Raw genomic sequence first — 25,090 nt, 5'->3', positions numbered from 1 at the left:
TTTCTGGAGTAAGATAAAGCACTGTTTTTTTGATTTGCGTTTCTCTAATGGCTGAATGTGCCAAGTACCTATTCATGTATCCATCTGTCATTCCAATTTTTCCCTGAAAAGTGTTCTCTCATTTCAATGGCCCATTTTTCCTTGGGTCACTTGTTTTAGAAATACAATTTTTTATTTCTTTAAAATAATTAATATTCTAGATAACGTTTTAAATGACTGACATTCTAGATATCAATTTTCTACCTAGAGAGTAGCTTGGAAAAAGTTTTCCATTCCTGTAGTATGTCTTATCCTTCTGTTTGTAGTTTCTTTTTCCAGGCAGAAGCTTTTAAACTTATTTAGTTCTGTTTGGTAACTATTGATGCTATTTCTTGGGCAATTAGGGTTCTGTGAAAAAAATATTTGCTTATGCCCATGTCTTTATTAGTCTTGCCAATTTTTTCTTCCAACATTTATGTATATACCTTTAATTCGTTTTGATATGGTTTGCAAAGTATGAATATAGGTTTGTTCTTTAGCACATGAATAGTATTTTCCCAGAACTGTTTCTTAAAGAGTTTATCTTTCCCCTAGCATGTGTATTTGGCCCCCATGTCAAAGATCAGGTTTCTAGGTATGCCTGCAGATCTTTGCACATGCTCTGTTCTGCTCCCTTTATCCACGTGTCTGGTTTTTGTGTGTGCCAGTACAATGCTATTTTTATTCTCTGTAGCTTTGTAATAGAATATGAAACCTAGGATTGTGATGCCTCCTGCTTTCTTCTTGTTGTCCAGGATTGTTTTTGCTCTTCTGGGTCTCTTCTGGTGTCATATTATTATTATTAGCATTTCTTTTTTATTTCTATGAATAATGCTGTTGCTATTTTGATTGGGATTGCTTTAAATCTATATAGCATTTTGGTAATGTGACATTTTTTAATAATATTGCTTCTTCCTATCCAGGAATAGGGGATGTATTTACTTTTCTTGATAGTCTCTTTAATTTCATTTTTCAGAATACTATAGTGTTCATTTAGAGGTCGTTCATCTCCTTGATTAGGTTAATTCTTAGGCTTCTAATTTTTGTTGGCATCACTGTGAATTGGATTGCTTTCTGATTTCCTTTTTGATTGACTCAAGGTTGGTGTATAGGAATGCTATTGAGTTTGTAAACTGGTTTTGTATCTTGCTATTTTGCTGAATTTATTTATTGGAGTCTTTAGGTGGGATACTACTTGATACACGAATAACCTAAAACATTTAGTAACATAATCAAAGGCAGAAAATTAGCAAAAGCAGAATTTGCTAAAAACATGTTGACTTAATATTAATTTTCATTAAAATGTTGCTAATAGGTAGATGGCTTACATTTAAATGGCTATAAATTGGAAATTGTCATATTTTGTAGGGAAATTCCTAAATTCTGGTCTACTTGCAACATCATTTTCTTAAGGATAAATCATCACCTTGCATTATGGCATACCAGAATCAGAAAACGTGCTTTATCAAACTACACAAATACAGCATCTTCTCACACAAGTCAAAACAGTGAGTGACCACATCTTCCCCAGCTTTATGACCCTCTCTAATTAGTCGTTATTGGTTTTACCTTCTTAAAACTCTGGTGTTTATTCTCTGTTCTACTATTTTCATAGTAGTTCTCTGTTTTCATAGTTTAAACTGAAATAAACTATTTTCATAGTTTATTCTCTGTTCTACCAGTTTTCATTGTTTTTGTAGGTTCTAGCTGCTAATGGTCTACCCAGATTCTATCTTTATTTCTCTCCAATCTCTATTTCAGCCAGAGTAATCTTTCTGTGAAGCAAATCTGGTCTGGTCCTGCCATACTGTAAAGATTTTCAGGGGATTTACATTGTTACTTGGGAAAATATTAAAATCTTTACTGTGGCCTATTACCTTTGGGCATACTATCTCCAGCACACTGTAATATACACCATTTCCTTCCTGGCACTTCTTTCTGATGCATAATCATTGTACCTGCTGTTCCTATGATCTGGTTTGACCCTCCTGAAAATTCTTCAAGGAAACACTTATTCAAATTCACATACCAGCTCAATAACCAACTGTTCAGGGAAACCATCTATGTAATCTTTGATTAGAACCATAATTATTTATATTATAGCTATAAGTATTTAATTATACTCAACATGATTATATACTTTATGTATAATTATATATTACATATGAACATAATTTCTATTTATTCGAATGATTATTATAAATATTATCACTAATTCCAACAATTACAATTATTGTACTAACAAAAGCTCACATCCTTGATTTTTTTAGCAGTTGTGAGAGCAGAAATTTTATATATTTATATGATGCTTTTAGTAGTGTCTGACTCATACTAGACTATAAGTTGCAGGTAGGCTGGGCTTGTGGCCTTAACAAAATTATATATTATTAGTGCCTACATTACTTTATCTGGTATATGCAATTCACAGAGGATATGTTCTGACAACACCCACAAATTGTGAATTAAGGTATGGTCTGAAAAAGGGCTATAAATGCCAATTTTTATAATTTATATCCTAAATATTCTATGTCTCCCAGTGTAATTTAATTTAATTTAATTTAATTTAATTTAATTTAATTTAATTCTGTATTAATAAAGCCTTAGAAGGTGTGGGGTGCTTTGGAGGATTCTTAGGGATCTTATGGTTTTAAAAAGAACAAATCTGAGAACACTTGACATAGCCACATAGGAACAGCATCCTGTTATGATGCAGATGCTGGTGCATCTCCAGAGATGGAGTACAGGGCAGAAGCCAATCAGCAGCAAGGACAGCAAAACAACACTCTCAGCTTGGGGCTCCCACCAAAACAAAAAAGAAAATTGAGGAGGATAGTTTTTACCAAATGATGGAGGTTATGTTCTAAAGAAAAACTTGCAAATAGCTAAGACCCAAACTCTTTGGGGAGTACACAGCACAAGTCTAATTGTTTCTTTTCAAGATAAACACTATTTTGATTTTATAACAAATGAGTTTTCTTGTGTCTCCTATTAATTATCTTAGTTTTGTCATCTATACGTAGTATTTTAAATCTAAATAGATCAGTCTTATAACATTGTCAGATACTTAAAGAACATTATCTTATCTTTTAGTTGAGAATATTTTTCAGAACCAAAAAAATATGTTTGTTTAGTCACTTTTCCAAGATAAGATTTCCCTGCCCCTCAAAAGACTGGTCATCCCTCCTACGAGCATAATTTTAGTCATCAATGACTCCCTAGTCAATACAGATAACGTGATTTTTAAAAAATGAAGTCAGAGCCTGTGTCATTTTTATCAGTTGAATTAAAACAGGGCCTCATACTAAACTTCAGGTCAAACAAAACTCAGAAAATACTTAAAGCAAAACTCTCAAAAAACTTCTCATAAGCCCTATCAATTGGTTCTGAAAAAAAATTGGACTTCATTATTTGCCTGCCTTTAACTTCATCATTCGCATCTACATATCTGTCTGTAACATTCTGAATCTTTATCTGTCATCTATCATGTCACCTTCTGTTTTCTAGATCTGAACTACTTCAAAGTTAGAGAAGCAAGCCTTTAATTCCTCATCCATCTTAGCAGTAAAATTGATGGAAAGTACCCTGGTAAATTCATAGAAGGCAATGTGCTTCTAACGCTCTATATGCTTTGACAATAGCTCATTAGCTAACATTTCTAGATTCCGATTTTAATCATCTGTGAATATTTTTTATCATATTGTCATCCAGGCTGGTTTCTTCATATAGTTTTGAATGCTTTGTAAAAAGCATATTAATTTTTTCATGAATAACTAATGCTATCAAAAAAGAAAATTAACTGCTTATTTTTATCACCTGCAGCACATTTGATTAACAATTTACTGTATAAGTTTATCGAAGAATAAAATCAAACTCACCTTTTCATCAGAATGAGCATGTACCTTTTTACATTTAATTATGCCAATCTCAAATTATTTAATATTTTTCTTTCTTTGTGCTTTGCACATAAGATCAAGTAACTCATCTATCACTTTAGGGAAATGCAGTCACTTCTCTGGGTATTGTTCCTTTGACCTGGAAATTTGAGTTCATTAGAAGGGCCTACCATAGCTTCCAACTTAAAATTTTTGCCTATTATTAAGTAATTTTTTTTTGGCGCAAAGTAGAAGAAGTAAAATAGTTTCTGAAGATTTTTGGCACACTTTTTTGTCTACTGAATTTTTCAATGCTTTTTCTCCTCTTTTTCTTCACAAGAATTAGTTTTTATAGTTCTTAAAATATATCTGGACAGTTTTCATAGGTAGCAGTTGTTATACTTCGGTCTTCAAATAAAGTTATAGCATAAAGATTCCAGGTTTGCTTGAGAGACAGGAGGCACTGGAGAAAGACTAAAAGAAGAAAAGATGAGGGAGAGGGAAACAGAGGAAAGTGACAGCGGGAAAGAGAGAACAAGGAGAAAGAAGGAAGGAAGAAGGAAGGGAAGCCCGGAAAGAAGAAGGTAAGAACGTAATCGACTTGTACATTTGTCAACCAATGATATGTAACTATGAGCAGGTGCCTAAACCTTCATCCCTTTAGATCTATGAAGTCAATGTACCAAGCTATTATAATAGCCCTCAACATATTGGACTTTGAATACCAAATATTATGTGATCATTCTGTGCTTAAGTATATAAAAATATAAATATTCATCTAAATCTGACTTTGTATTCCATTATGTATTTCCAGATAAATACGTGTGAGTTGTTACTATTAATAAAGGCAAACAAAAAGTATATTAGTCAAGTTTTTATGCACTTCTTTCAGAGAAAAATAGACATCTTTTAACATACTACTGTTATATTGTTTCAGCTTTAATTAGAACACATAATGAACTGTCTATTAATTTTCAAATATGCTATTGGAAATGTATAAACCTCTAGGGAGAGATAATAAAAGTATTTTAAAGTGACATTAAAATAACACATAATTACAGAAAATATTTACTTTTACATTTATATGCTGGGTATTTGTCAGTTCACAGAAAGAATGGCATTAATGCGGTTATAGCTTAGCACCTGCTAAGGCATTTAATCTAAAAATGACAAGTACTATAGATAGGGACTACCTATTTTGCTACCACAACTGCTGGCATTATTTAATACTTCTACAGTACTTACTATTGCACTTTTCATTTATCAGTTTAGTTCATCTTCGCAAATAACCTGAGAGCTAAATCCTTGTTATTTTCTTCTTTCACAGATAAGAAAATGACACACAGATGAAATGATTCGCCTAAAGTCATACCACTAAGGAGAGCTAAGGCAGGACTCCAACCCAGCAGGTAAATTCCCCAATATCCACACGAAGATGAGTGTGCTACTTCAGAATAGTTTAAAAAAATCCATCGCTTCCCTTCTGAATTTGATTCAGTGCTCCAGCCTGAGATTTCTATTCAATTTTGTTTAATTGGTCTAATTCCACACAATTTTAATAATTTTGCCTTTGCAAAAATTAGTATCTATAGCTCAAGAATTGTTTTGCTTTCTCTTTGTTCACTTTCAGAATTTTTAAGCTGAAATCATTTAAATACAACTTCAGATTTATTTTAATTAATCCTTATAAATTCAAAAAATTCCTTTGGGATTGTGAGGTGTCTCAAAGATAACTTAGAATTACGTTAGCAAGAGAGAATATTTTAGTAATTTTTGGACCTAGTAATATTATTTTTTCATTTGCGATTGGTCTAATTTTTCCTCTTTATTGCAACTGTGTATATAAGATTATGATTCTGTATGCTTTTTTTTTTGTCTTTCTGAGACTGGGTCTCTCTATGCAGTTCAGGCTGACCTTGAGCTCACTTTGTAGCGTAGGCTGGTCTTGAACTGGCAACAATCCCCCTGCGTCAGCCTCCCAAGTACTGAGATTACAGGTGTGAGCCACCATGCCTGGCTTGATTCTGTATACTTTTAAACTGGTAAAAGTATGGAAATTTCTTACTGAAAGTAAGCTAATAAATTAAAGCTAGGTCTCTTGTTCTATTTAGGTCACTTAAATATCATATTCTCTAAAACTAACGTTAGTTATAATTTCTTGTATGCAAATAGTCATTTCTCTTAATCTTTTATTTTATTACAATTTTTCATAGAGAAATAATAATAAAATATCAAATATTGAGTTGAGTAGCAACTTGATGCTGTTCCTAATTTAACATATGTGTCTTTCAATGTTTCAACATTAAATTAGAGACAGATCTTCTCAAATGCGAATGGACTTAAGAGATGGAGGGTGGGGAGAGAAATGAGGTCAGAGATAATATAGGGAACCGAGACATGCTATATACATGCACATCTGCATACAAGGAATGCAGACATCAGACATTTCACATTGCACATGTGTCTAATTTTAAAAATTCTTTAAATTACAGATTTTTTTTAGTTGAGACAGAAAATTATATTCTGATTCTCATTTTAAAGACAACTAAGATTTGCTGAGTACAATGCATGCCTTAGTCACAACACTCAGAAAGCTGAGGCAGGAAGTTTGCCACAAGTTCAAGGCCAGCCTGGGCTACACAGAGAACTCAAGGATAGCTTGAACTATATAATAAGGCCCTGTCTAAAAACAAAACAAAACAACTTTTAAAAAACTAAGACTTGAAATTGAAATTTTTATTGTCTTGTTGATACATGCTTTTAAGACTGTAAATCACTTTACAAATATTCCTTATAGATTCTGTAGTATTTTACTGTCACTCATTTAAAATTCTGTAATTTATGTTTTCATTTCTATTTCTTGCATGTTGTTTGATAGAATATTTTCTTCATTTCAGTCCCCTTTTCACCTTAGGTTTAGTTTCTAGTTTTATTGTAGTGAAGAACATTATTTGTAATATATTTCAGGGTCAATGGAAAATGATGGCTTTTGTTGTGGTCCTATATCAGGTTGTGAAGATGGTATAATATTTAGGCATAGTGTTTGATCTCCACTCAAAAGGTATATGTTACATAATCTTTTGCTTATATATTTTAAAGTGAATTTTGTTATGCTTACAATATTTTTCTGTGTGTTGTGCTGTTTTGAAAAAAAAATTTCGATACATTATTTAGACATATTTACATGTTCATTTTAGTGTGTTCTTTTTATTACTATTAAACAATGGTAATTGTTTCATTGTGCTTTCCCCTTGAGATGTTAGATACCTTCTTTGTGTGTGTTCCATTTTAATCTTTCCACTCTCTGAAACCTTTCAGTTCTTTATTTCCTTTTCCTCTCCCTCTCCCCTTTCCTTACTTCTATGCTATTTGATCTAGTCTCCTTTGAGCAATTTATGATTTATTTCTCATAATTTTTCAATTTATAATCCTAAGTTTTATCCTTCTGGCCATCTCAAAGGTCAGGGTTTGAATTTGTGGGATTATTAGAAAGTAATTTCAAAGGTATATTTGAGACACTTTCATTTGGAGCCCCGTGTCACAGCTTTGTTGTGCATCATGATGGTTGATAGAAGAACTCTGATCAACCAAAATACACTGGCTGCACTTTCTTTTTTTCTTGGAGTAGTTTTGAAGGGCACTGGTCAATGTTCTGCTACTCCTGGATATTTTGTGCACAGTGTTCTTGGTGTCACAGCATTTCTCACTTCAGGAGGGCGACAGGTGATTTTCGTGAGGAAGGAGTTTGTGGGTGGAGGAGTGAGCGTCAGTATATGTTCTTTCTGGTTACATTTTATGGGATTCTGAACACTTTTCTCATCTCTCTACGGTATTACAGGGATGTCTCCAATAATCATCTCAGCGTTCCTTTTCCAGAAACAAAGCTTCTGCTTGCCAGGCAGGCTCCCCTTTGTGTCCCTTCACGAGAATCAGGCCCTGATTTGTGTTCAGTGGATTAGCACTTGCAATGAAACTGTGTCTTTCCAGAATTACTCTGCTCCCATTTGTGCTTGTTTCTCTTCTTTTTCTTTCTTCTTATGCAATCACTCCCATCTCTCCTCTCCTTTCCTCAGCCACATGCTTGCAATCCTGCCTGGGGACCAGCATCCTCTGTGCTGGGACTGATACTTGTGTTTCTATTTATGGCTAATTTGGGGTTTGCAGATTCTCAATGTAATATTTCCTGTGCCTTTTTGTCATTTTTACTTGTATTCCTAGGTGACCTTGTGATTTGTGGGAGGAAGTATAGAAATGAATGAATATGGTCACTATTATACTCTTCACTTTATCTTCTCCAGTGGCAGTTTTGGTCATTATTACATTTTTGTATCTCTTTATTAATAATATAAGAGATCAGAGTAATATATTTTCCTATTATTATTCTATTCCTGAAATAAATCATATTTTCCACAAACTCATACAAAATTTTTTTGCTTAAAATGTTATTCACATGACATTTCTGCTGCAATCTCATTAGTTAGAACTAAGTTACATGATAACACTAGATCAGAAGAGGAGGGAATTGCACACTGTGGGTAGCCTGGTTCCTACTCAGGAGCTGTATCACTGAGAAAATAAACTGACATTTAAACACAATAAGTAGTTTCTGTTACATTTCTTCAACTGTAGACAGTGTTTCAGGATGTATGCAAGTCATTTTATACACATATATGTGTATGTATATTTTTTTCCAAAATATGATCATGCATAATATAATATTACAAAATATAATAAATTGGAGAAAAACTATGCACTTCTACATTCTTTCTAAAGACTGTACAAAATTTTAATCAATGACAGTTTTGGTACCTTCGTATTTTCAGCACATAGAAAGATGGTGCATAAATATTCAATAAAAGATTGTTGATTACAAAGGTGTTGTGATTAATTTAGTCATTTTCTTCTTGAAGGATTTTCATAGTGCTTCCTTTTTCTTGCTTATTTTAATCAATAGATGTTTGATCACACAACTGATGAATGTCACACTGATATTTTTGGAAATTAATACTTTTCGTTATTTTGATAGATGCTTCATCTCTGATGCCATGAAAATTACCAGTAGCAGTTTGGTTTCTGTGTTGCTATTCTTAGTCTTTTTTCCAAGCTTCTTTCTCAAAACTGCATGTCATCCCTCTCTTCTCTAGGCCACCATGCCTGCTCATAGACTGATCTAACTGAAACTCCAAGTGGTAGTTTGGTTTTCATGAGTGTCAGAGCCAGTTCCTCTTTTCTGATCTAAATGGATATTTGGGAAAATGTATATTTTTGTCTTTTTCATTTTTTATTGGTACCAGGGATCGAACTCACAACTGCCTGCTTGCAAGCCAGGCACTTATGCCGCTGAGCTAAATCTCCAGCCCCCGGGAAAATGTATTTTTCCTTTCTTTCAATTTTCACCTAAGCTTAGGACATTTTTTCCCCAGGAGCATGCAGTTATTCTTTTCTACATTTTTCTATATCTGCCACTATAATACTGTTTTGTCTTCTCAATTATAATATAAACTTCTTGAGACAGAAGTTTTATTTTCATTCTTTCTCCCTAAATACTTTTTCACTACTTGCCCACAGTAGATTTCTAAAATGTTTGGTGACTGACTCTAGTATTCATTCTGTATGGTTTTGTAGAAGTGGCTTTTTGTATATAACCTTAACTTTTGGCAGAAAAGGAATAGAATGGGGCAGAGCAAAGATGGCGGATAGATAACAGCAGGCTACAGAGGCTCCCTGAGATAGTCAACTTAGAATTCAACATAATACAGCATGGGGAGCCCCGAACACAGGGAGATGAATTCTCTTATCCCAAGAAGAAACTAAGATGAGAAGAACCAATCAAACATACAGTCCCAATGGTATTATTGGAACAGCTAACGGTTCGCAGCTTCTGTGGCAGCAGGTGACTTGCATAGCCGTCTGAGGCCCACCACTTCGACTCACTGGAGGTGTAGTCACACTGAGCTGGCAGGAGCCTGCATCAACCTGTGGTGAGTGACGGGAGTGGAGCCATTCCACAGAAAGGGGGGCTCTGGCAGACGACATTCTGAGACCCAGCAGGACTGGCAAGTACAAGAGGCAGCAGTGACTTCAGTCAGTTGTTCCCTTCCCAAACAGGATTGATGAGCTAGGCCTGGGGCACGTGACCTAATAGGTTATCTGAAATCAATTCCCTATGGCAGCAGCGCACGCTAACACAGTGAAGCCTCAGAAGTTTGACTGACCCGGAGGGGAGGAGCCAGCATACAATACTCTGCCCCTGACTGTGACTCATTAGCACACTGCAGTGGGAAGGGTCACCTAGTCAGTGTGCTTCAGAAGAATTGTAACCAACAAAGAAAGAAACTGTGGCCTCCTGGAAGAAACAAAAAAGATGCGAAGAGGAAGCAGCAACAAAAAGTCCCCAGGTCCCAACCTTGAGAACACCCACCCAGGACAGGTAAATACAAAGGAGAATGAGAACAGCAAACATGCTATATCAGACACGGCACCGGTGAACATAATGAGATATCTTTGAGACCTCATAGACGAGTTCAAAAGTAAAATATTTAGCCAAGTAATGCAAGATATAAAAAGATTAATAAAAAAGATACTAAGCATCCCTCAAGCAGACACAGACGGAAGAAGCGAGGAACTCAAACAATTGACAGAACCATTTGATGAAGAGTATAAAGAAAATATAGAATACATGAATCAGATTCAAAGAGATTACCAGGAAATTAAAAACTCTATAGAAAGATGGCAAATCTGCTTGAAAGAAACTAAGGATAGATTATCCAAACTGGGGGACTTTTTTGCAATGTGGGATTATGAAAGGAAAAACTTTTTAAAAATGACAAGGAAATAAGCAGTAACAATACCAAGAGGCTCAAAGGATCTATAATTTAAGACAAGAGGATCTATAATTTGAGAATAAAGAATGTGAATAAAGAAACAGGGGTACAAACAAAAGAACTACAAAGGCTATTCACAGAAATAATTAAGGAAAACTTCCCAAACATAGGAAAAGGAAATGATATTCTGATGTATGAGGCATACAGAATTCCAGCCACCTACAACCAAAAGAGAGCTACATCCAGGCATATAATAATTAAAATCCCAGAAATTCAGTATAAGAACAGAATATTAAAAGCTGTTAGAGATAAGAAATAGAAAACCTATAAAGGAAGGCCCATCAGAATAATGGCAGACTTCTCGACACAAACCATCAAGTCAAGAAGAGCCTGGAGTGAAATATTCCAAGCCCTGAAAGAAAATAATCTCCAACCCAGACTGATATACCCTGAAAAACTACCTCTAAAATTAATGGAGAAACAAGATGCTTCCAAGACAAAGAGGAACTTGGGAAATGCCCAACCACCAATCCAACTCTACAGAGAATACTCCAGGGCATTCTAGAGAGAGAGAAAAGTACTAGGATTCCAGGAACAGTGTCAGGGAGGCCTCAATGAATGGAACAGAAAACAGAATGAAGAAAATAAGCAGACAACTGATGGCAAAAAAAGAGCATAACAGAAATGAGGCACAGAAGGTTGGTTATAATCTCTAATAAAGATGGCCTTAATACACTAAATAAAGAAAAATGAACCATCAGGAGTCAGGGTCCAACAATATACTATTTATAGGAAAAATAACATGAAAAAGAGTACATGAACTGAAAATCAAATATGAGAAAACAATGCTCTATGTGACAGAGAACCAGGGAGTAATAGGGGCAACTAGACCAGTATTTGTGGATAGGTTGGAAAAATAGGCTTTAATAAGTAAAGGAATACAATTAGAGATCAAGTCCAGGAGAGAGAAGCTTCGGAACCACTTACATAAATAGCAGGCTCCCCACCCCCCAATTTAAAACCAAGGGTATTGGTCAGACTCAAAAATGTACAGTGTACCCTGAGGAAGTGAAAGGGGGAGGGAGAGTCTTATAAAAGATGGCAGAAGATATTATTAATAGTGTATCAGGATTTAAAACCCAAATTACTCACACTATTGTGTTTAGATAGATTTTATTCTGTCCCAATTTGTCTACTTGAATTAGATTTGAGGGCACAGACAGCTATCCCAAAAACATCAGGATATAGCATAGTAATCATCTTTAATTTCCTATTATCTTAATCTGGAGCTCTGTATGACTTATACTTTTCATCATGAGTGGTCTTAGTGAAATCTGATTTGTTTGCTGTTTGGTATCCACAGACTTTATTCAAAACTGGTATGATTGATAGTATCAAGTCTGAGAGTATAGGCAACTACACTGAAGATGACATTCTGGTTTGATAACTGCCTATTTTTGAAGTTTTATACTATATACAAAGTTGTGTTTTTATTAATACTGTTATGTACTGATATATTCAATTGTACTATGTCTGATGATATAGCCAATTCTATTGAAGATAACGAGTCAACATAGGAACTATGGTAGAACTCCTTGTACACGGTCTTATATGTCTTTTTCATTTCATGTGTTTATAGGAATATGTTTTGTTTTGTCTTCCTTTGTTTTGTTTCTCCCTCTAATATAGAAAGGATAGAAAGACTCATGCCTGTGTAGAATCTATAAACAGTTTATGAGAACTGATCTTATGGCACATGATGAAATGAACAGATACTTTGAAGAAAAAGAGACAATAAAGTACCCAGTGCTGATCCTGGAGGATCATGTGAAAACCAGTAATAGTATTATTCTTTGTTCAGAGTGATATTAGCCTGCTTGTGTTTGTTCAATCTCAATATAATTGAAGATCTGGATAACTGCATGTATGTTTAAGTGTATAAGATTGATAGCCATATTTCTAACTTTTTGTTGGATAGTTGAACAGAACTGGTTGCAGTCTCACTGTTTGAATCCTCACTTTATATGCTCCACTTTAGTATCTTGAATAACTATTTGAAAGAGGACAATCTGTATTCATCAACTAGTGATTTCTTACTGTTTATTTTTTCTCTGAATGTATGTATTATTTCTATCTATATTCTGTTTTGTTTAATCTTTCTTTAAATAAAATTTTTTAAAAAAGAAAAGGAATAGATTTTGGCATACATAATATCTGATTTAGTTTCACCTTGTGTAGAGTCACTGATTTTATAATTTTTTTTCCTGCTGAGCTACTACCAAGCTCCTGATTGTAAGTAACTTGGATTCTAACCTTTGCAATCCACATATGTGGACATTCACCTCCATACATGCTGGCTGGGAAACAACTGTGCATGAGAGTTACTGCTATGCTTTTTGTGCTAAGGATAAATCTGAGACTAAAAAGGGAGACTGTGATATGACCTGCCATTTTGAAAGAATCCCTTTGACTGCATTACTGAAAGATGATGTGATAAAGAACAGCACCTTGTTTAGTAGTAAACAGTTACATTTAATAGAAATCCCAACTGCAAGTGGTGGTTTGTATATATAAGCAATGATGGATTGGAGATAAGTGATCATACTTAGCGTTTATTATAGATTTAAAGCCAAAGAGATTTGCCAACTCATCATGTGGGAGTGATAGAGAGGAGAAAATTCAAAGATAATTCAATTGTTTTAGACCAAGTAAGTTGAAGATTTTAATTTCATGCACTGCAATTGAGAAGGCTGTGGACAGACCAGGTTTGCAGGAGAACAGAATTCAGTACAGAGCATGTAAGGATTGAGTTACCCAGTATATACCAGAGTAGGCAGTAAGCAATATAAGCTCAGGAGATAGCTGGCTGAAGAAACACCTTTGAAAGGGATGTATTTATAAATGATCATTAGATTCATGAAAGTGATGACTTCACCAGAAGCTGTAAGTATTGGATGTGTAGGAGCCTCCTGTTTTCTCTCTCTCTCTCCCTCTCTCCCTCATTCCCTCTCTGTCTCACGCCTCCCTGTCTAAATATCTAGTTCTTACAGACCAGGGTCTCTTTTACACATTCTCACAATGCCAATTACACATTAAGCCCCAATAAATGCACACTGACTGTCAAGTGACAAAGCAAGTTCCAAGTTATTTATGAATTGCAGTAACTGAGGCATTTTCCTGTAGCATTAAGAGACTTAAAAATAATGCCATTTTTGCAATTTCCAGGCAACAACAACATTAAATCTCCAAAGGAATAGATCATCAGAGTTTTTCATTCCATAGAAACTTTTGCTACTTTATAAGCAGTTGTCTTGAGGTTGCTTATGGAAAGAGTGTTTAGAAGCAATCTCCACAGATACTATAAACTTAATCCCAACAGAGTCCTAGAGTAAGGACTAGAATGAGTAGATTTGTACTTTACAGAAACAGTTTTTAGACATCTAGAATTTTCTTAAGTCTTTTCTACAGGCCTTTGTGGAGCTGCACAGAGGAGGAAATGTAAGTTTTCCTAAATGAAATGGGAACAATCCTCCCCCATTTTCGCTCTGAGGAAAGAATCAGTCCTAGGGGTTCTAGTGATTCTCAAGGGTATAAAGTGAAACAGAAAATGACCAAGAGACACTTTCAGATGACATCACACAGGCTTGGGGAGCCTCTGTAGTCACCTCCGTCTCTGCACAGTTGAGCCGTACTGTTGTTGTTTTTAATTGGGGAAATCTTCACTTATTTGAAAGCCTGCTGTTATCAAATTTCCAAGAGAACATTCAAAACCATCAGGATTCAGAATGATGGAAGTCTGAGGTAGCCAAATGGCAGGCAAGAGTAGACTCCCAATTGCCTTTTAAGGTATGGCTCTATTTCCAAGTATTCAATTTAAATATTAAATTATGAATTTTTCTGAATATATAAGCTCAAAATTTCTTCCAATGGAGTTTGTGCATTGGCTGCTAGAAATTAGTGAATACTGAAAGGTCTCACTTATGATTTTGTGCTTCCATTTCTCTTCAATATTAAGTAATCTTTTAACATTATTTCAATGTTAAACAACATTACAGAGACAGGAATAGAGAAGGTATGTTCTCTATTAAATCTCCTACACTCTTAAGTTACACTAAACTTCTATCTCTTTCACTTGGGCTATAGTTCTCTAAGTTTATGATTTCTAACTGAAGCGGAATAATACTTTAGGAAATTTGCATGTTAACTAACGATGGTCAAAAACTATAAACATCATACTTTACAATTGTGTCAACAGAATCACATAAAATTGCATGGTTAAAATGTTGCCTGAAATTTATTTAGAATATCACCACCTGAATCTGCACTGTCTTATATTCTGGGGAGTTATGTTATTCATTAAATTTTCTTCCAAACCAAGTCCTGAGATAGAGGAAAATCTAGGTAATAGATGACATTTCAATAGCCAACGATGGATTTCAGGATTTATATATCCTCCAGTTATGAGATTTTCTCATCATAGCTCTGATCTTTATATCACCTTGGCTTTGACTGATGCAGGAGTCTGTTAATTTATAACCAAATCTTTTTAATTCTAAACATATGATCCTGAGGTTTGGCTTGTCCTTGCCTATAAGTTTTTCTTCTACTTGGGAGCCACTCCCGGCGACCTGGCAACCGCCATTCCCTTTAGCAAATACTCACTGTCTGTTTTTTAGTTTTGACTCAGACTTACACACAGCTTACCCATGATTGCCATCTATTAGGCCAAGCACTTAATGATTCAAGTCCTTTATCTGACTGAATTGCTCCTTGCTGTTTTCAATGTCTGCCAATTAAATATCACCCGCAAATTGAGAAAATTGTTTCTACAGCCATTAAGTCATTTGCATCTACATAATTTATTTTCTTTCGCAGTTCTCTATGCTTTTCCTTTATCAGTAGTAAAAAACAATTCCACTTAACAACAAACATTTTGGCCTTTTTTTATTTTTATTTTTTTGCCTCTACTTTTGTTCATACAACCTTGTGGGATTTCCCATACTCACACTTTGGCTCCATCCTATATTAATTTGAACTCTCATCATACAGAAATGCAAACATATTCTTACAATCACATATACTTTTTGAACCTTCCTGCCTGGGTGCACTACAGCTGACAGACCTCAGGAAACTCAGTCATTAAGGTAAAATGTGTACAGCCAATTTCTGTATTTGTGTTGTCCTTTTCCAGTCTGTGTTTCTTTCTGTGTCCCGTTTCTGTTGTTGTATGTTTGCCTGCTTATGACCCTCTCACTATCTCAATATCTCCTTCGATTTTCTGAGTTACCAAGTTTGATTAATTACATCTTAACATATTGATTGTTTTCTCGAAATCATATTTTATTAATCTCTTATAGGTGCTGTTTTAGTTTGGATTCTCCAAAAACCCATTTGTCTTTTCCCTTCTCCAAATGCATCCTCAGTCTGCCATAGCTACCTATAAAAAAATGAATGAAATCACATTTTTCTCATGTGTGAAAACCTTTTATAACTTGCACTGGCTAAATGATAAAGTTTAGCACTGCAGCACAGCAAACCTATTTGCATAATTTTCCCTTCTTCTGCCTCCCACATGTACACTCATGACACAGCTCAAGTTTTCTTGTCACTGTGAAATCTTCCCAACACCGAGCAGGAGCTGCGACTCGACCCCTGAGTTGCCAAGGTGCCCTGCATGTATCACCCTGTGACATCCAATGTTTTAATTATTTATTTAAACATTTGTCTTCCGTGTCACTAGGAGGGATTTGGAGGCAGGAACAGTATCTCCCATTTTTTTATATCTATGATATTAGGAACAGTCCATAGAATATAACATGCATTTTAAAATGTGTGATGTTGAATGGATAAATATAAGCTATCTGCTTTGTACTTGGCACACAAAGTAAACATAACCTCAGCCTTCTGTTTTCCAAAAGAGATGCTGTGGGAAAAAAATTGTGTGTGTGTGTGTGTGTGTGTGTGTGTGTGTGTGTGAGAGAGAGAGAGAGACAGAGAGACAGAGAGAAAGAGAGACAGAGAGAGAGTCAGGAACAGAGAGACAGAGACACAGAGACACACACACAGAGACAGACACACACACACACACACACAGAGAGAGAGAGAGAGAGAGAGAGAGATTTCAAAGGATAGCTTGCAAGATGTGTGATAGACGTTGTCAGAAAATGAAAACTAGTACAAAGTATGAATGTTGCTTGAATTGAAAATTTGGGATGATAAATAAGGACAACCTACGCAGTCTGGAATGTGATAAAATGTAAGATAAATATAAAAGTTTTAATTTTCTTAGAAGAAGAATAAAGAGACAGGCTTTTGAGAAAGGGGTGAGAATTTTGAGTAATTCAGAGTTGCAAATCATTTTTGTCACACCCCTAATCCTCCTCCATATAATTTTAGCTTTTGTCTTCTACTCATGCCCAATCCAGACTTCACCTGAATGCTACTCACATGTGCAGGTCTTAGAGCTACGTATGCCGAGCAGTTGCTGAGTATCATTTTCATCACTAATATGTAACTTGGATTATTAAAATATTTTGCTTACCAACTTACATTAGAGCTTCATTTTCCTCTGCAGCTGGTAAACGGATTAAGTAAGCACTTGAATTCTGGAGCCGCACTCTCTAGATCTGAACCATGAGCTCCTTACAAACTTGGCCATGTGGCCATTAGCAATTTTCTCCCCTTCTCTGACAGTGTTTTGTCATCTGTCATATTGGGATCATAGTAATGCCTCCCTGTTAGGGCCACTGTGAGTACTGAGAAGTCAATAAATTCAAAGTTCAAAAGAGTGTGTTACCTCACAGGTCTACACAGAAGCTGCTAATTATTATTAGGTCAGCTTCAAATGTCAGAGTCTGAGTCCTTGTTTTACTGTATTAGTTTTGTTCAGTAGGCAAACAACTGAAATACGTGCATCTAATTTTAGTGATGGTCTATTTTTATAACAACATATATGATAGAAAATCATTCTAAGTATATATGACACCGAATTGAAGCTTTTTCTTTGTGAAAGAACGTTTTGTCCTTCTCCATCATAACAGATTTTCTTCTAGATTTATAATACCTATTAGCTTCTTCTTTTAAAATTGTAAGGTTGTATATTTTTATCTTTATCAGCTGGAATCTTAGTATTTTTTGATGTGGATTTTACCATATCTTTACATACCAGTGAAAAAGGGATATTAATAACTTGTCATCTTTTTTTGGCAAATGTTTTGAAACCCTTTGTTTCTAATTTACAAGTTTTTGTATAGGTTTTCATTCATTGGTGGTTTTAATTTTTATGCATAGATAACTGTTGATGGTTTCCTTAAAGCTTATTCAGTTATTTCTATGGTGCTGAATTTTGTTGTCTGTTCTCTTCAGATCACAGCATCCTGCTTTTCCTCCAGGAGGTGCTCCCCATGCTTGTGCCAGCATCCTGCATGCAGGGAACCGCTGCTGCCTTTGGTGCTTGTCATGGGCAACTTGCAGGCCTGGCTCAGGAGCACCACCTCCTCTGGGACTCAGCCTTCTGCAGTCAGAGCCAGTGAGCATTCAAGCTAGGCTCTGATCTGGAACTGCTGGTAAAGAGAGAACTGATGCTTGCATTGGGCTAGATAAGAGGCTGGAATTGAAGCCTGCAGCAGTGAAAAGAAATCTCATTGCCAAGAAAAAGAGCCAGCCTGGGGATTGGGGCCACACTGAGGAAAGTGGGACTGAGAGATGGAGGGAATGATACCAAGGCCTGAGAAAATGATCCTGGGTCTCATCTCTGAGCACACAGGTTTTATGGGCCATTAAATTATCAGTTTACCTCCGCTGGATTGTCACTCATGACCAAAGACATCTAATTAATTTAACTTGAAAAATAAGGGAGGGCTGTTTTTTATGATAAAGCACACTGTTTTAAAGAAGTGAAAAGAAGCAAGGAATGTGAAAGAGACCATGAAAGAGGAATGGTATAAAGAAAGATGGAGGGCAATTTAACTTTCATCTTTGTGCTGAATAGCAAAAATGTGTACATCCAATCTCTTGCCTGAACTGTAGACTCACATATGAAATTACCTTTTTCATTCTGGGTATCTTTGAGGTCTGTCTGTATTTATTTTTAAAAATTGGGCTCTAAAGTCAAAACCTTAACCTCAAATCTTAGTTCTTCCACCTACTAATTATGTAAGTCAAGGTAGTTTACTTAAATTCTCTGTCTGGGATTTTACCTACGTAATGGGAGAGTTATTAAGAAGTCAATACCTGCAAAGCTTTAGAATTAGTACTGGGTTATGTTTGCCCATTTCCAAAATATTGGTTTTGATTACCCATCGTATATTCTCTTCCCAAATATGTCCTTCCTTAATTTTTTCTATGCATGTAAATGATGCTACTCTCAAAGCATCTTTGAGGATGACTAAATATAACAAGCTATTTAGTTAAGTGATAAAACACTGAAAAGTAACATTGAAAGCCAAACATTGCAATAAAGACAGAAAGTTTTTTTCATATCAAATTAAGTTTAGGATGGAACATTAGGTTGGTTGAAATAATGAGTTGGCTGAAAGACATTAATAAAGATAGTGTTATTATCTAATGTGTGCCTTAGAATGTAAAACTGCCACCAATTCCTTATGTACAAATATTTTCTAGACACTAGGATTTTAGCAATAAACCCAATATGAAATCTTTTCAAATTATTCTTAGAATTTAGCAGAGGAATCTAATGAGCAAGTAGATAACACATTACAACTACGATATGCATTATAAAATAATAAAACAGAAAAAAGGGGACAGATAGAGCAAACTGTGTAGCTGTTTCTCCATGCAGGGTGTCAATGGAAGGCCTCTAGAACAACTTTAAGTAGGAACTAGAAAATGCATGAAGTAGAGTTATCAATAGCAAAGCCTTCTAGACAAAAAGTGAAGTTCACTGAATAAGAGGACGACAACCAAGAATCAAGAGTCTGCAGCATGGAGAAGAAGACAGAGAAGAGGTCACAGAGGGAAGTGATGAGGCAGGTCATGGACAGTTTTAAGGATGATTTTTACTCTGAGTGGAAAGAGAAGCCATCAGATGTCTTGAACCAGAGAAGTGACTGCATTGTGCAGTTGTGCTAAAAATGCATTGAGAAATGTCAAGAACAGAAAGACAGAGGGCAAATGGGCCTTGTTAGGTGCTGTCTGGGGAGGGATGATTGTGAGGAGAAGAAGCTTGAATAACTGGGGAAAACAGGAATGTGTGATGTCACTTCCTATGGCAATGGCTAGGAAGAGATTAAAAGCCTTGACTTTAGAAAAGATCACTGGCTTTGGGCTTTCTCTCACCTCCTGGTATGATCTATCAGCCAGTCTTGTTAGTGAATCTACAAAACGCACATTGAATTTATTGTATTTCTAAACACAGAATGTGGGGAGATTAATGACGTATCACATAGGCAGTGAGATAAGATCCAATGCCTTCCTGTGGCACATTCTTGAATTGGTTTTCTTGGTTAGTCTTTACAACACTTCATTCTGTGAGTGGAGACACTGTGATTCAAAAGCATTTTAAAAACTCTTTTAAAAATCACACATGGTACTAAGTGAGTCACCAGTGTCCAAAGCTAACATCTTTTTCAATTCAAAGCTTTTGTGTTGTCATTAAAGATAAAGGACTAAATGGGAGGATTTTTAAGTTAAAGATCAAGAAAATAAGCAAACAGCATGAGATTTTCTTCCTCTTTATAGCAAACCATAGTTTTAAAATCTGAAAGTAAAGAAAGTGCAAGGATGGAGAGTAGTGTTCCAGCCGAGACTTGAAAAGCATGGACAATGCTCAGAATGGACATTTGGGGATTTAAGTGAAGGGTCAATATTTTAAAAGAAGAGGAAAATCACTGAAGATCTGTTGACATTTGTTCCTATGGTCCTGAACTTAGCCAGGCAAGTGTCAGAACCATTGATGGCAGGAGTCTAGGCCTCATGTGTGGACCACATGGGGTGCAGTGACAGTGGCTACAGGAGGTGGGGTCTGCTCCTAGAATCAGAAGAGGACTCTGGCAAAAGGCACATTTTTGTTTTGTATTTGGATGCATTGAGATTTCGCCGCCATCCTTTCCTTTACTTTCTAGACACCTGGAGTTTTATCTGTGTTTTTAGGTACTCAGAGAATCTGACTTGTTTTTTGTTGGTAAAACTTTGCACTCCATCTCTGCTTTTATTTTGTTTTTCAGTATCTTAGATTGTTCCAGCAACTACTTGTGATTTCTCAGGAAGAGCTCTTACCACCTCTATCAGACCGATTGTGCAGTGGCTTCTTTGCATGCTCTGAATACTTTGAGAACTGGCTAAACACTTCCTCGCTCCAGAACCTTCTAACTTCCCACTAGATTTCAGTCTCAATATAGATGTTTTTTGCAATCACTTTGAGTCATTGTTTAGATTGTTTTATTAATTTTTTTCTTATTTATATTTTACAGAGAAAACCAGAAAAATTAAGAAGCCAACAGACATTTAAAACACAAAAAAAGCAAAATGATGATGACAGGAGCAGCAACAACAACAAAAAAAAATATGTCAAGATAGGATTTCAAAACAAAATGGTAGGAGCTTAACAATGGCTGCTATATTGCATATTCTTACCCCCAAAGAAATTGCTCAGGCTACCAGATACAGGCATGCAAGACTGAACAAACAAGACTTTCCTTTTTGCTATGTCTTAAATAGATTGTTTTTAAGAGAAGCTTTATGTTTGTAGAAAAATTGAGAAGGGAGTTCAAAGTTTCTTCTATTATTAGCATGTTGTATTAATGTGCACATTTGATGAACCCATATCGATCATTATTATTAATTAAAATCTATAGTTGACATTAGACTTTCTCCTTTCTATGAGTTTCAGCAGCTATATGATATTGCCACAGTATTCACCATTACAATATCATAGGAGTTCACCACCTTTAAAATCCCTGTGGTGCAACTGTTCACACATCCTTTCTGGACTATTTTAACTCCAGTTTTGCTTATATGCCCTAATATTCTGCTATTACCCCTAAGATCAAATTTTAGACATTTCTATATTTCAATCTCTAGAAATACCCTTCTCACCTACTAGCTGATTTATATTTTCATCTGTATTTCACGTTTTCCAATTTCACCCTGAAACTCTGTTAATTTCTTCAAAAATGTAGCCCTGTATGTGTCTCTGATCATGGCCAAGCCTCCTTGATCACGTCAGCCTGCCTAACTCTCACTTAGCTTTCTTGCTAAGCTCCCAAGAAAAATCAAGCAGAGAATGAGTTCTGGAGAATGCCCACTGCCCTGGGAAAATCTGGTTTTATACACTTATGAACCGAAGATCTATCTCAATTCAGCTGACACAGGGTAGCTTAGAGCTTGAGTGGCAAATCAGATTGTTATTAGTTAACATGGCAGAGAATGAAGTTTGATATAGCTTGGAGTGGCCAGGTGAACCTCCAGTTTTAAGTAAAAATTTCCCTTAAATGCTTGATCCATCCTGAACATTCATGACAAAGACCCTAAGAAAATCAGTGGAAAACAAAACCTGAAAGATTGAGAGTGTCCCATGAGAGATTCTAAGTGTTGCCTATAACACAGTGGTAGAGATTGACTTTTGAGACACACATAGTCCTTAAAAACTGTCAACTCAGAATTTGTTAACTGGTATGAATATTATTCACAAGTAAAGATCAGTAAAGACACTGTAAATCAACAAAAATCAAGAGCATATGTCACGTACAGAACTATACCTCAGGACATTCCAGAGAAAGTTCTTTGGGCTCAATGATGCCGGATAGAAGCTCAGATATTAGAAGGAAATACAGAACCCAGGAACAGAAATATGTTGTGCAATACCAGCAACTGCCTCTTTAACAAATTGGTTAAATCAAAACTATATTTTGTTGTGGAGCTGACAAAATATAAATTTGTAACCAGTAGCAGAAATTATAAGCTAGGCATAAAGAAGATTTCATATGTTGCTGCAAGTTTATTAATTTTTAACATAAAATGGCACAATATTAGTGTCAGATAGTATGTGGACAAAAACATGTATTATGATCTCTCAATTAACCACAGACAAAAAAACAAGCAAACAAAAAACAGACAAGCTGCTAAAGAAAGCACTATGGAGATAAAATAAAATATTAAAATAATTTTGATTTGCCACCAAAAGGGGCAGGAGAAGAAGGCACAGAGGACATAAAAACCAAATATTGAATGATAAATCAAAATCCAATCATTCAACAGCTATCACAAAGACATAATACTTATAAACATATATATTTAATAATAGTTTCAAAATATTATAGCAAACACAGACAAAACTAAAGAAACAAATAGAATTTTAAATATATTTTGAGAATTCAAAGAACAAGGAGATAGATATAATCATGAATAAACCTTGCTTAAATTCTAAAACTAAATAATTAGATCCTAAGGTATTAAACTTTTAAAAAATTTTAATTAATAGTATTTAGGAAGAAAATATAGTATGAATTGTGATTTCATCATAAGCCATATACTGACAAAATGTTTGGGATGTGAGTTTGGCAATATTCGGCCTTCTTCTAAATGTTTTTGTATTATAAGAAATTTTTCAAATTTAGTTTTCTGTTGTCAATCAATTTTCTTTACACAAAGTTGATACAATGATATTATTGTAAGACTTCTGCATTTGACACCACAGCCTAATGCACTGCATTACACTTGAAATTAGTTTCCAACTGAACCTTCAGGTGTGAGATAAATTAAATGAATTCTTACCTTAAAGACTAGTTCTCCTACCAAGCCATTCCATGTCCCATCTTCTTGTGGACTTCCATACTTGTGATCTGGTGCAACATAAATTTCATAGTTGAAGCCAAGGTAGTTGGATAAGGCATCCAGAACATCAATGGAGAAGCCCTGGTATTTCTTCGGCTTCCCCAAGACGTTTTCAGAGACCATGACAAAGGGCTCTTCCTAAGAAAATATAAGAAACATTTGCCTTCAGTCAGTGTCCTTCTGGACAAGTGAAGACTAATTCTTTAAAGAGTTTTGCTTGTAAAGTCTAACCATTTGGAAGAATAAACTCAGGAGACAATGTACATTATTAATACATCATGTCAGTGAACCATGCTGAGAGCCACTAAAACAGTTTAGGGTTCACAAGTTCACGTTCTCTACCCTCTCAGGAAGAATCTGAACTTCTTCGGCAGTAAAGAGAATTTTGAAAACAATGTTTCTATAATACTTACTTCAGATACTTTTGTCTCTCTGTCTCCCAACACTCCCATCTCTCTGTCTCTCTAGATATAGATAGATATAGATATAGATATAGATATAGATATAGATATAAATATAGATATAACTATAGATATGACAGACTTTATTTTGGTCTTTTGAGACTGAGTCTTGCTATTTGTTCAGCTGGCCTTGAACTCACTATGTAGTCTGGAGTGTTCTCAAACTCACAGCCATCCTGCCTCAGCCTCCCAAGTGCTGGGATTTCAGGTGCCCAGATGCCTATACTTTTACATATATAGAGAAAATGATAGTTATCACGTGAACTCTACATGATCTTCTGAAAGTATCAAATATTCCAAAAACAGTTTAGCTAAAAGTTATAACATCTAAAAAACTGGAAGTTATTTGCCAAGTAATTCTACAAATTTGATATGAACATGCATTTCACTTTAAGAACAGCTTCTTTACTACTTTAAGAAAATCATTCATTTAGTAAACTAATTTGACGTATTTGGCAAGTTGATTTCTTTGTAAGTCCTTTCATCTATCTGATTCTAATAGGCTCAGGGTCTACTTCAATGTGTTGATTGACACAAGACACAGCCACTGGCCAAGGCGATATTTTGCCCAATCAACTAAGTGAAAAGTTGAAAATTCTGCCAATTGTCTGAAAGTTTTTTATTTAACTTAAAATATGCAAATAAAGCAGAATAAAGTTGATGTATTTGGCAAGTTATCACCTCTTTCATCTGCTCTAATTTTGGTTTAAAAAACACATTATCCCTTTTCACTTTGGAACATTCAATATTAAAAGAGTTCACTTGGTTTGAAATATGCTGACAGACAACAGAAAATTAGATACTCTGTTCCTTAGTTCCTAATCTTGTTCAGAACTCTTTGAACAGTGTTAGTGTTTACGTATAACCAATCACAGTCTATGTAGTCCTGCAGTCTCTAGGGCAGTTTAAAATCTTGCTTTGGGTCTCAGTCAGAATACTGAAAGATTCTCTCATTGAATCATTTTTCCTTTGGAATGTCCCAAATCACTTTTATTCAGATGTAAAATAATACTGTTTTGGTTTTGGCTTTATTCAAAGACACTAAATAAGTTCCTTATGAATTCAGTGCATCAGTTACATGAATATTATATGCCATAATACTCAGGTTTTTTCCTAAAAATTA

At 35.2% G+C, this 25,090-nt stretch overlaps 1 protein-coding gene across 3 annotated transcripts in view; it reads right to left on the bottom strand.

Annotated features, from left to right (window-relative positions):
* The window catches only part of Grid2 (glutamate ionotropic receptor delta type subunit 2), a 1,371,796-nt gene that overhangs the window by 343,511 nt on the left and 1,003,195 nt on the right, over nucleotides 1-25,090 (bottom strand). For all 3 annotated transcript variants that reach the window (XM_063247280.1, XM_063247281.1, XM_063247279.1), the window contains exon 10: nucleotides 23,447-23,644. In XM_063247280.1, coding sequence (XP_063103350.1) covers nucleotides 23,447-23,644 — 198 coding nt within the window. The remainder of the gene's footprint in view (nucleotides 1-23,446; nucleotides 23,645-25,090) is intronic.

The sequence above is a fragment of the Cavia porcellus genome, unplaced genomic scaffold (assembly GCF_034190915.1).
Source record: "Cavia porcellus strain 051 isolate PalLab524CR breed Dunkin Hartley unplaced genomic scaffold, mCavPor4.1 scaffold_4, whole genome shotgun sequence".
Lineage (NCBI taxonomy): Eukaryota > Metazoa > Chordata > Mammalia > Rodentia > Caviidae > Cavia > Cavia porcellus.
The sequence above is the reverse complement of the archived record's forward strand: the minus strand, read 5'-3'. Positions and strand labels throughout refer to the sequence as shown.